Consider the following 11,854-nt stretch of genomic DNA (forward strand, 5'->3'; position numbering starts at 1 on the left):
CTTCCTCCTTCCACCACTGCCCTGAATGGCTCTCAGTGCACAGGCCTATGGGCTGAGCGCCTCTGTTCCTCTGTCCACCGGTGTGCTCCTGAGGCTGAGTCAGAGCCTGTGGCAGGGTGTCAGGAGGACGCTCGCAGGGCGCCTGAGTCTGCTTCCAAGACAGTGCTGGGATGCCTGGGAGGGACCGCGTGGGGAGGCGGGCCAAGCAAGCTGAGACGTCCTTCCTCCTGCCAAGTGGCTTGAGGCCCAGGTCTGTCAGGGACCAAAGGCCCTGAGGAAGCCAGCTCTCCTCACGCACCTTCCTCGAGAAGGTCAAGGAGGTGAGAAGCCCTTGGAGGGAAGTGATGGGTGGGGTGGGGGGTGGCCGGGGAGCCCCAAAGCGACGGGGGCTGGGAAGGGAGCCTTTGGCTACAGCTGCTTTGGGCCTGGCCTGGCCCAGGGTCACTAGTGAGGGCAAAGGTCTTTGGTGCCAGGTCCTGGCAGGAGAGGAGAGGGTGCGGCCTACAGCCCAGAGCAGGGACCAGCCCAGGAGTCATCAGCAGCCCCCCCGCAAAGGGCACCTGCTGGCTTTGCACAAGGCACTGCCTCTCCTGCCATCTACGAGGCTGGGCTACGGGGACTCCCCCTCCCAGCACCCAGCCAGCAAGAGCCTCTGAGTAGGTATCTCCAAGCCCGCCCCGGCCAGCCTGAGGCGATGCCCAGGCACGATGGCCCTCGTGAGTCTGCAGGGCTAGTTTCATGTGTTGCCCTGACAGGATGGGGAGCCCAGCTATCTGGCCACACAGGGTTCGGGTGTGTCTGTGAGGGTGGTGCCGGTGGATTAACATCTGAATGGGAGACCCAGCCGCAGATGGCCCTCCCATGTGGGTGGGCCTCAGAATGTGAGGGCCTGAATAGAACAGAAAGGCTGAGACAGAGATTTCCTCCTTCCGGACTCCCAAGCTGAGGCATCGCTTCTCTCTGGCCTCAGATCCACTGAAGCATCAGCTCTCTCTGTGCCCACCAGTTTTTGAACCAGAATTTACACCCCTGGCTCTTCGGTTCACGCCTTGGTGTTCAGGCCGGATGGCCCCAAGGTTCTCCTGGGCCTCCGGCTGTGGACCCCAGTTTTCGGGACATCTCAGGCTTTGACCCAGTCCCTTGCCATAAGCCTCTCACGTGCATGTACACACATGTGTACGCCGACCTCTGCCGCCTTAGAGTACACACATTCACTATGTCCGGCCGGTTCTGTTTCTCTGGAGAGCCCTGAGAAAAATGACTCCGGGGAAGGGACACTCACTCCTCTCTTACAGACTGGAACCCTTGTTCTCCCACAGGGGCCTGCCCAGGACATGCAGCTGGTCGGAGGCAGGACCGGGACGTGGAGCCAGGTAGACCCGGCTTCGAAGACAGACCCTCAGCACGGAGACACAGTCAGGAGGGGAAGCCAGGGAATGCGGCGGCCACAACCCTGGGACTCAGCCTCAGTTTCCTCCTTTGTCAAATGAGGATTGTGTCATGTGAGACCAGCCCAGATCACCTGTGAGCTTATAATCCCAGGACTCCTCTTAGGGGTCCCGCTGGGGGGATTGAGTCCCTGATTTACAGCTGTAGGAGAGATAAACAACGGGCAGGTGAGGGGAGTCCTTGGCAAAGGAGCCTGCCTGTTCTGATCGGGAGCTGTACCCGGAGTTCTACACCACACCTGGTCGCACGTCCAAGTGGGTAAACCAAACCAAGTGACAGCAAACATCACCAAAAGACCACTCGGCAGGGCTGCGTCGCCCCCCTCAGACAAGAGGCCCCAAGGGAAGGACTGGGTCTCCATCATTAGAGTGGATACCCCACGGGCAGGCTGAATCTCCCCCATCAGACCGGAGGCCGGCCCAGGGCAGAGCTAGGTCTCCCCCATCAGACTGGAGGCCCGCCCAGGGAAGGACACTCGTGTCTCACCTGAGTCTCACGCCAGTCCCCCAGGATGGACTGCAGGGGTGAGGTGAGCAGGGCAGTTGGTCAGCGACAGGCACGGGCCCAGGCTGAGCCAGGGATGAGCTGCCAGGGCCAGGCCCCCCTCATCCCAGGGTCCAAGGCGGCCTCTCTTTCCACCAGGCTGGCTGCGTCCACACCAGCCACTCCTGCAGCACAGCCAGGGCTCCGTGGGTGCAAGTCCTGGGTATCAGTCCAGGAAAGGAGACCCAAGCCCCACCCCATGGGCCGCAGCAGACACAGCACCCTGCCACGTGTGGCAGAGACAGACATCAGGCTCAGCAGGGCTCTCAGGCCCCTCTGCTCCCCGACAAACTGCCCGGTCAATCCCTGAGACACAGAGAGGAGGGCACAGGAAGGGGCAGCGGAAGCAGATCAGGCAGACGGCCCGTGGCCGGCGCCACGAGTCACAGGACAGCCAGTACCTGAGTCTGCAGGGTGGCGGCGTCCAGCACAGTGACGCGGGACCCGCAGCTGGCCCACACGGTGTCCTCCAGGCTCAGCAGGGTGCGGATGGGCCCCAGCCCCACAGTCAGGCACAGGGGAGGGCTCTCCAGGTCCCACGGGATGCCACCTGGGGAGAGCAGGGAGGCAGGTCAGGGGAGAGCAGGGAGGCAGGTCAGGGGCGGGGCGTGACAAGCGGAGCCGGCAGCGGGGCTGGGCCCCACACACCCTCTTCCTGTCTGTGGCCCACCCCTCCTTCCAGCGGGATGGTGGCTGTGCCCGTCCGCCTCTGCCTCCCACCATCAGGCTCCCAGCCCTGGAGACCACACTGCCCAATCCCTCCCTCCTCCCCTCCCTCCCTCTTCCTTCCTTCCCCGTCCCCTTGCCCCTTCCTTTCCCAGCCTCGCTTTCTCCCTCTCTCATTCATCCCACACGCTGAGTAAGCACCTAGTCCACACCAGGCCACATGCTAGGTGCTGGGAAGACAGAAATGAGTCAGACATAGGCCCTGCCCTCAAGGAAACTCCACCCGTGGGAGCCACCACCCAGGTTAACCAACAGTCCACACGATATGCCGAGCACACATGAGCAGGCCTGCACCAGGGACCTTGAGAACTCCTGAAATGGAACGGAACTAATACTGCATGGGGGGAAATCCAGGGAAGCTTCTCGGAAGAGGCAGTATTCACACTAGACCCTGCCAAGGCAGTGTGATATGCTAGGAAGTGTCCGGGTCTAGAGTCAAGAGACTGGGGTCTGGCCCTGTTTCTGCTACCAACTTGCTAAGGACCTTGAGCACATCCCACCCTTCTCAAGGCCTCAGTTTCCCCATCTGTAAAATGGGGGCAGGGGGTAACAAGCCTATCCCTGAGGATTTTTCTGACACTGCAGCTCATCTAGACCGAACCTTGATTTCCCGTGCATCCTCTCGACCACCAAGGCGCCTCTGTCAGCTTTATCAAGGTCTCTGATCCCTTTACGAGATCTCTGATCTCTTTACCGAGATCTCTTCCTCCTCCAGAAACACCCCCGCCACCAGGTGCAGGAGGAGGACGCTCTGAGAGGCCATCAATCCTGGCCTGCCATCCCTGGAGGCAGAACGGGCCGGGGGACCGGGCCCGGCACTGAGCAGGGATGCCCAGCTCGCGCAAAGGCCGCTTTCCTGGCATCCAAGCTATGTGCGCCCAGATTGGTTTTCTCTGAAGTCACGCCTGATGCCACAGAGCCCCCGTGGCTGCTCTATCATGGCAGGGTGCCAGGGAGGAAAGGTGGGTTGACAAGGAGGCTGGGGGCTGGTCTGGAGGAGCCTGGGGGTGGCACTCTCCCGTAAGGGTCTGGGGGGCAGTGTGGAGGGAACCGCTGGCTTGTCAGTGCCCTGGTACCCCCCACAGCCCCCACCGGGCCCTAGAAGGGGAACAGAGCAGCCTGTCACCGACAGATCCTCCCTCTCTGAGCCAGCGTGGGTGGCGTGACGGGGCACAGACGGCACCCAAGCGGGCAGGACCCCAGGGCACGTGATGGAAGTCACTACCCAGGCTGTGGGAGGGCCCCCACCAGACCCCCACCCCCTCCCCAGGCTGGGCCTGGTCCTACTTTTCCCTCCCCCACCTATAAAACAGGTTCCCTTCATGCCTTTCTGCCCTACGGAAAACGGGCAGACTCTGAGCTCAGCGGAGGGGTCAGGGAATAGGGACCCCCGCCCCGCCCCCAAAGACACAGATGGCTCTTCCCGGCTGAAATGGCGAGCACGAGCAGGGCAGGCGGGGCCGGGGCAGTCTGTGGCCCCCGAGCTCCTGCGTGAACGTGCACAGGGCTTCACCTCTCTGGGCCTCAGTTTGTCTCCTCTGTACACTGGGCATGACGGCCATGCCCACACCTCTCTGGATGTGGCAGGGAGTCGGCGAGACACTTAGCGGGTGCAGTCAGGAGTGCTGACTGCTGTCGCTACAGACCGTTCCGCACCCGTACGCCAGGCGTGCTCTCCTCGAATAATTTCCTTAACTCCCAACAAGCCTGTGTGGTGGATACTATTATTATCCCTGCTTAGAACTGAGGCACAGCAAGTTTAAGTAACTCCCCCAGTTCCATTCACACAGCTAAAAAGCAACCCGTGCTGGTGGCTCTTACTGTTTGATGTCATTTGTCACAACACAACCGTGTGTCGAAACAACTGCTGACTCCACTTAGCTGACGTGACAACCCAAACCCAGAGCCCAGAACGTGCGCAGACACCCCTGGGGTGGCGGGCCGGGGGAGGGGTTCCGAACTCAGCTCTGTCTGCCTGTGGGCCTGGCCTCCTCCCCCACCCTGCGCTGTGCCCTGAAGGGCGCCTGAAGGGCTCTGAGGCTGGGACTGGGGTCCGGGAGGGGCTGGTGACCGAAAGGAGGCCCAGTGGCCGCCACCAGGAATGCTGACCCCACCGAGAGGCCAGAGCCAGGAAAATGCAAGGCTTTGAGCACCCCCCAGTGGCGCGAGGGGATAGTGCTTATGGTCGGAAGTTGGAACTTTAGGGCTAAGATGGGGAGAATCCCAGGGAAGAGGCAGCTAAGAATGCTGGGTAACACCCCCAAAACTGGGAAATGGGGCTCTACCCTGTGGCTCAGAGCCCCCTCACCCTCCCTCCACTAGCAGAGACTCCCCCGGGGGAAGGAAGGGGCCTGGAACCCCAAGGGTCACACTGATGCCAGCCAAGCCTCAGTCTGCTGCAAGTCTCCAGAAACCTCTCAGAAGCCCTGGCTCCAAGAAGACAAAGTGTGATCACATTTAGTAGTTACCTCAAACACATCCAAAAGAACACTGGGCGGGAGCCCCCATTAGCCGGCCCACGATGGGAGCCTGAACGAGAGGCGTGCCTCTGCTGGGACTCGGTCCTCCTGACCACATGGGAACAGAACTTTGTCCTCGGAGGTTCTTCCCAGCCCTCTCACACCATGAGTCTAAGGTCACATGTGAAGTTGTGAGCTCTGGGCAGAAGCCTCCTGGGCCCCACGGGGCCCATCTTTCCTGCCCCTCACCTATGCCTATTCCCAGAACCACTCACACACACGCCCCCCCTGCGTGACAGCACCGGTCGGCACCAGCTCTCATGCCCAGCCTGGGGGAGACAGAGACCCAGTCTCCACAAAGGCACCTTCAGGAGGCCAGTGGCATGCCCCTCACTGCCTGCCCACAGAGGGAAAGCCCTGCTGGGCTCCCTCAGGGGTCCAGGTCAGGCCTGAGCCAGAAAGCGGGACACAGAGGGACAGCCATAGCGGCTGAGAGGGCCCAAAGGGTGGCCCCTGCCAGGTAAGTAACAACAACTAATGACAAATGACGGTAAGGGTGTGACTGTGATAAGGGACCAGGTGACTCTCCATGCTCTGGGCATCTATCTCTCATAGCCACTCCATGAGCAGGGATATCCTCACCCCCATGTCACAGGCGGGGAAACTGAGGCTCACAGAGGGAAGCAACGGGCCCAATCTCCCATAGCTGGGACTCAAGCCCGGGCAGCCGATGCCCCGGCCCGTCCCCTACCCATGACATCATCTGCCTCCTCGAGGGGTGACCCTGACCCACATCCCCAGTGCCCAGCCAGGACACCCCCAGGGCCTGGCGATGCTCCTGTCTGCTCAGAAGAGGGAGGGCCCAGGTGGCTCCACTCAAGTGCAGGACAGGACAGCATGTGGGCAAGGTCACGGCCACCTGGCTCAGCTCCACATCCCAGGGCCCTGCTCTGTGCCTGACACCTCATGGGCACTCGATACATACTTGTTGAGCAAATGAATGAATGCAGACAAGCAGAGGTTCCCACAGTGGCCACAGTGCTTCTGGCCTCAGTTTCCCCATCTGTCCACTGGAGGTTGGACACCAAGGCCCCTCCAGCTCCAGCAGTCGGTGATTCCCTGTGGCCTGGTCACCTGGGAGCCCTCACAGGTCAACCCAGCTGCTGCTCTGCAGGCCCCAGGGCTAGGCTGAGTCCCCGGGTTGGCCTCTGCCCGCCTGCCTGTCCGGCCTGGTCCTGCCCTTCTGCAAGGAGCCAGCGTCAGCAATGCCAGTTGTCTTCAGTCTTGGCCTCAGCCAAACCCAGGCAGGACAGCATGGCTGTCGCCGCAACACTGGCAAATCTCGGCCTTAGAACCTGCTCCAAGATGAGGAAGGGGGACTCTGGATTACTCACAAACCCAGACCCCCACCCAGCTGGGCCCAGCGATGGGTTCTGAGGGGCACAGCCCAGGAGGAGGACCCAGGTGCAGCTCCAAGCTCTGGCTCTGCTGCTGGAGTGGGAGAGGTCTGAGGGACATCTGAGCATGGGGTGACGATGACATCGGTTCCACAGCTGGTCCCGGGCCAGGCGGATGGTTCCAGACCCAGCCACACATGGCCCAGTGCCACACCATGCAGCAGGTCCTGGGAGCCCCACTTCCTGTCCGGGCCACCTCCGACAGGCACCACGGGGCAGGGGTGGGGGTACCCGTTAGCCAGACCTCTCTCAGGGACCTCCTCAGCCACAGCCAAGCCGGGCGCCCAAGAGTGGGCTCACGGGAAGAGTGTGGCCACCAGACTCTCCGCTGCCCCAGCCTCTCAGCCAGCCTCCCTGCCTCCACTCCTCTCTAGTCGCCAGAGGCACCCCAGTGCCCAGCTTCATATAACGCATCTCTCTACTTCCCTACTTTCCGAGACAGCCTGAGGTCCTCACGGCCAGCCCTGCCGGCCCCCGGGCCATGCCTAGGGGCACCTCCTCCTTTGATACACAGCACAGCAGCCTCCTTTCTGGGGTCCCCCAGCAGGCCAGCTGCTCTCCTGCCTCCAGGCTTTTGCACACCCTGTCCCCTCTACCGAGGACACTGTTTCCCCAGCCCCACCTTGCCTGGCTCCTCCTCAGAGAGGCCTTCACCGTCCACCCCACCCCACAGGGCAGTGAGGCGGTCACACAGCCCCCAGTCCCTCCTTTAGGCACCTCAGTGCTGTGGATAACCTTATGCCTCCAGCTAGCTTACCGGACTCATTCTGTCTCCAGCCGTAGACCATAATTGCCACGAGGGCAGGGGCATGTCCGTGTTCCCCACTGCTGTATCCGTGGCACATAGTAAGTGCTCAGCAAATATTTGGTGGGCAAATGTCTGCGAGGTGGGAGAGCTGGTGGAACATCTCAGCCTTCCGCTCCAGGGCCCTTGGCCGCAGCTCTGCTCTGACAAACCAGAGGCCCCCATGTCTGTGGGGATCCAGCCCGGGAGGCAGGGTACCTGGCTCAGGTCTCAGTTCAGTCATAGGACTCTGGACAGTCTGTTCCCATCCAGAACACGAGAGATGGAGTCCAATGCCCCGCCCCCCGTGGCTCTCCTGGTCCTGACAAGCTACCAGGCTCCAGTTGCAGGCTGAAAACCAAGGGGTAGACCCCAGATCCCCACGGTATGGGTTGAGCTGAGCTTGCCTAAAATCTATAGGTTAAAGACCTAACCCCAAGCACCTTGGAGAGTGGCCTTCTTTGGAAACAGGGTCACTGCAGACGTGAGGAGTTGAGATGAGGTCACACTGGAAGAAGGGCCCCCAATCCAAAATGACCGCCATCCTTATAAGAAGGGAAGATGGGACACAGCCACATCCCCCCGCCCGGGACAACACCACGGGAAGAGTCCTGCTGCCATCTGCCAGGGAATGCCCAGAAGCTGGAGACAGGCCTGACGCAGACCCTTCCCAGGCGCCTTCTGAGGGGTGTGTCCCCCCATTGCCCCCATTGCCCCACCACCAGACTTCCCACCTCCGACATGAGATGCTGAATCCTGGTGTTTGTGGTCCTGTTGTGGGAGCCTCACTCCCTCCCAACCCAGGCGCCCAAAGTGATGAGCCCGGAGACAAGAGGGGACGGGCCAAAGGTGACCCAAGCTGGGGAGCAAAGGTCAGGGAGACACAGACCAGGTTCCCAGTGTCCGGCGGGAGCCAGGGCAGGCGGTCCGTCTAGAAGCCCTCGCCTGCGTCTCCCAGACCTGAGCCCGTATTGACATTCACACGCACGCGCTGTCTGACGGTGAGAGGGATTTTTCCCTCCCTCTTCCCTCTTTAATTAAAAACTATAAATGCCTTATCAAAAGCTAATTAAAAATACCAACACAGCACCAAGTGGCAAAAAAAAAAATAGCTCAAATATCTGTTTATAACCCTGCAACAGGCTGAGATGATGCAGCTATCGGGGCCTGGTGGAGGGAAAGGAGGAAGAGGTGACACCAAGGCCACAGTCTCCAAGTCCATCTGCCCCTCTGGGGGTTCTGGGGGCAGCTGCGCTCTCCGTTCAGCTCCTGTCATCAAACCTGGGCTGAACAAGGGCCTGGGATGGGACCACAGCACACGTGTGGCTGTGTACAATCCGCCACGTCCCCTCGGTCTCAGAACCGTGGTGTGGAGAGGGGAGGTGGTTCCCCAGGGCTGCAGTGAGAACAAAGATAACCATGCGTGCTGAGCACTTGAGCCATCCCGGAAGCACAGAGGCCCGGATGCCGTGGGCCCTGCCCTCCTGACGTCATCACTGGTGCCGGAGATGGCTCCGTAAGATGACAGGTCGAATCACTGAGCTCCGCCGAGCCTGCATGGCACCTGGCCCGCTCTGCTCTCGCGGAGTCGTTCAGTCCTCTGGGACCCAAGAGAGCTGAGTTCTACCATTGTTCCCATTTTGCAGGTGAAGTGGCACAAAGAAGGGAAGCCACTTAGCAGGGGATCAGGGCAGAACCTGAGCAGGAAGCAGGTCTCTCGGACCCCCTGGAGGGTCTCTCTTGCCCACTAGAGTCCTCTGCCAGCGGGCCCGCTCCTGCATGGTAGCAAGCACCCTAGGGAGTCACGTCCAGGGGACCGTGCGTCCAATCCCAGCAAGGCTCAGGGACCTCCAGCTCCTCCCAGGGCCAAGATTCGCCGATGCATCTCGGCCCTGCCTCCTGCAGCCTCCCTTGGCAGGGGAGCTGGCACCCAGGACTGCCCCGGCCCCCAGCCCCCCGTACTCACCGCTGGTCCGGGGGTAGGCGGCGAGGGTCCCGTCCTGCAGGCCGGCGAGCAGGTGGAAGGGGCTGTGGCGCAGGCAGAGTACAGGCTGCAGGCCGGGGCTCCGGCAGGTTGCCAGGCACTGGGTGCCGGTGTCCACGCTGCCGTAGAGCAGGATGCTGGGGGGCAGGGCGAGAGCAGCCTGAGTCACGAGTGCCACCCGCTCAGCACTGCCCACACCCTCCTGGGGAGCAGGTTCGGGGGTGCTGCCCCCCGAGGCAGGCCTTCCGGCTGCGGCCAGCCCACCGCTGCACCTCATGGGAGCCCACTCCTCCGTGGGTGGCTTTTTGGGGACAGCACCCTCCCTGGTCTGTCACAGGGACTCAGGAAGTCTCCAGAGGCAGCACCATCAAGGTGCTCAGAGGGCTGTTTCCCGAGTTGCATGGACCAAGCTCGAATCCAGACACGCCTCCTTCTGGCCGACTGACCCTGGACTGCTGAGCCTCAGGCCTCTCCGTAAAATGGGGTGGCGATGCCCACCTCACTGCCACGCAAGGAATGGCGCCCTGACACATGCCGTGTGGACGGACCTACAAGCATGGCGCTACGTGAAGGGCAGCGTGGTCCACAAGGCCACGTGGCATGTGATTCCATTTACATGAAACCTACACAATGTGAGTCCATTTACATGGAATGTCCTGAAGCGACAAAGCCACAGATGGACGCAGATTTATAGCTTCTGGGGATGGGTGGGAGGGGAATGGGGAGTGATTACTTAATGGGTATGGGGCTTCTTTTTGGGGTAATGAGAATTCTCTGGAAGGTTTCTCCTCTGTCCAGGGCCTGGCTGGGCACTCAGCTGTGGCCTGGACTTCACGGAGCTTCGAGTGGCTCCGAGTTGGCTCCATGTAATGTGAGCCTTTGCTCCTTCCTCAGTTTCCCTGCGGGGCTGCCATGAGGCTCACAACCCAGCAGCACACAGTAGGTACTCAGGAAACACACTCTTTCCTTGTCCAGGCAGCACACAGTAGGTACTCAGGAAACACACTCTCTCCTTGTCCGGGAAACACATAGTAGATGCTCGGTAAATGCTCTCTTCTCATCTCCTCCTCTCTAGGAGGGGGTGAAACATGCAGAGACACAGGGAAGACAGGACACAGCCATGCCAGGCCCACCTCAGCTTCACCTCCCAGCTCACTGGGTGAATATCCCTCTCCCTTCACACTCCTGGAGGTGGTCTATGGCCCTGGCTGGCCACAGCTGGCCTGGGCCTCCTTACTGCGGGCCAAAGTTTTGCTGACTCACCAGCCCCGGGCATGCGTTGCAGTGGGCAGCCCTCTGCTGGTGGTGCCCTCATGACCTGGGAACGCCCCGGAACCCCCATCCTGCCCTGCCAGGGGAACTGCGGCCACAGATGGTGAACACTTGTGCAGCTAAGTGAACTGAAGGCTGCCCGTGACCTCCATTTTGGTGGACCCTCACAGTGGCCCTGCATGGGGAGATTGTGATCCCCATGTCACAGGCGAGAAACTGAGGCTCAGAGAGGTTAAATGGTGCACCTGTGCCCAAGGACCCAGGCGAGGAAGTGGGAAGCCAAGATTCAAACCCAGATCCAGCTGACACACAGTCAGTGTCTCCCCACGGGCCACGTGACCTGAGAGAGTGCCAGTTGACAACGGGGATAGCTCCACCCCCACCCCCACCCCACCCCTACTTCCTCCCTCCTCCCAGGCACTCACCTGCCATCCTGCAGGCCAAGGCAGATGGTCGGGTGTACCGCGGCCGAGGGGTCCGCAGCCGTTCGGCTCTGATCTCCACCCTCTTCCTCCTCCTCCTCCTCCGGCTCCGGGATGTACTCCATGCAGAGCACAGGGGCCGCCAGCGGGAAGGACTTGACAGTGCGCGGTGACGGCCGGTTCAAGGAGAAGATCTCCACCTGGCCCCCCGCACCCTCCTGCCTGCCCCCAACCTGGAAGCAGAGACCAGAGAGGCCGTCAGGCAGGAGCCACGGGGGCAGCGGTGGGCCTCAGCCCTCCCAGGGGTCGTGGCCACGCCCCTTCAACCAGGCCCCTCAAGAGACGCGGCCCTTCTCCTGCCCACATACATCCTGTGGTCCTGAAGGTCCTGCGACCCCGGCTGCCATGGCAACAAGTTAGCTCAGGACCCCAAGGACATCAGGTGCTGAAGTGGGCTAAATACCCAGTCAGTTTCCTATTTCCTCCCCTGCAGGGTGCTTTTCAGTCAATACGTAGTAAAAATCTACTCTGTCCCTTTAAAATACCCTTCTCAGTCTTGATCATTGTTTTACAACCCCATGTCTAGCATATGATGCACACTCAATATATACTTGTTGGATGCATGGGTGGATGGATGGATGGATGGATGGATGGGTGGGTGGGTGAGTGGCTGGGTGGGTGAGTGGGTAGGTGGATGGATGGGTGGATGGAGAGATGGTAGAAGGATGGGTGGGTGGGAGGTGGGTGGATGAAGGGAT

At 61.0% G+C, this 11,854-nt stretch overlaps 1 protein-coding gene across 1 annotated transcript in view; it reads right to left on the minus strand.

Annotated features, from left to right (window-relative positions):
- The window catches only part of ARHGEF10L (Rho guanine nucleotide exchange factor 10 like), a 39,549-nt gene extending 28,046 nt beyond the window's left edge, over window positions 1–11,503 (minus strand). The window contains exons 1-4 of the mRNA XM_008048259.1: window positions 11,465–11,503; window positions 11,100–11,329; window positions 9,385–9,539; window positions 2,394–2,542 (exon numbers count right to left, since the gene is read on the minus strand). Of these exons, the coding sequence (XP_008046450.1) occupies window positions 2,394–2,542; window positions 9,385–9,539; window positions 11,100–11,329; window positions 11,465–11,503 (573 nt within the window). The remainder of the gene's footprint in view (window positions 1–2,393; window positions 2,543–9,384; window positions 9,540–11,099; window positions 11,330–11,464) is intronic.
- Between the last annotated feature and the right edge of the window lie 351 nt (window positions 11,504–11,854).

This window comes from Carlito syrichta, unplaced genomic scaffold (genome assembly GCF_000164805.1).
Source record: "Carlito syrichta isolate Samal-C Ts95f unplaced genomic scaffold, Tarsius_syrichta-2.0.1 Scaffold123289, whole genome shotgun sequence".
Taxonomy (NCBI): Eukaryota; Metazoa; Chordata; class Mammalia; order Primates; family Tarsiidae; genus Carlito; species Carlito syrichta.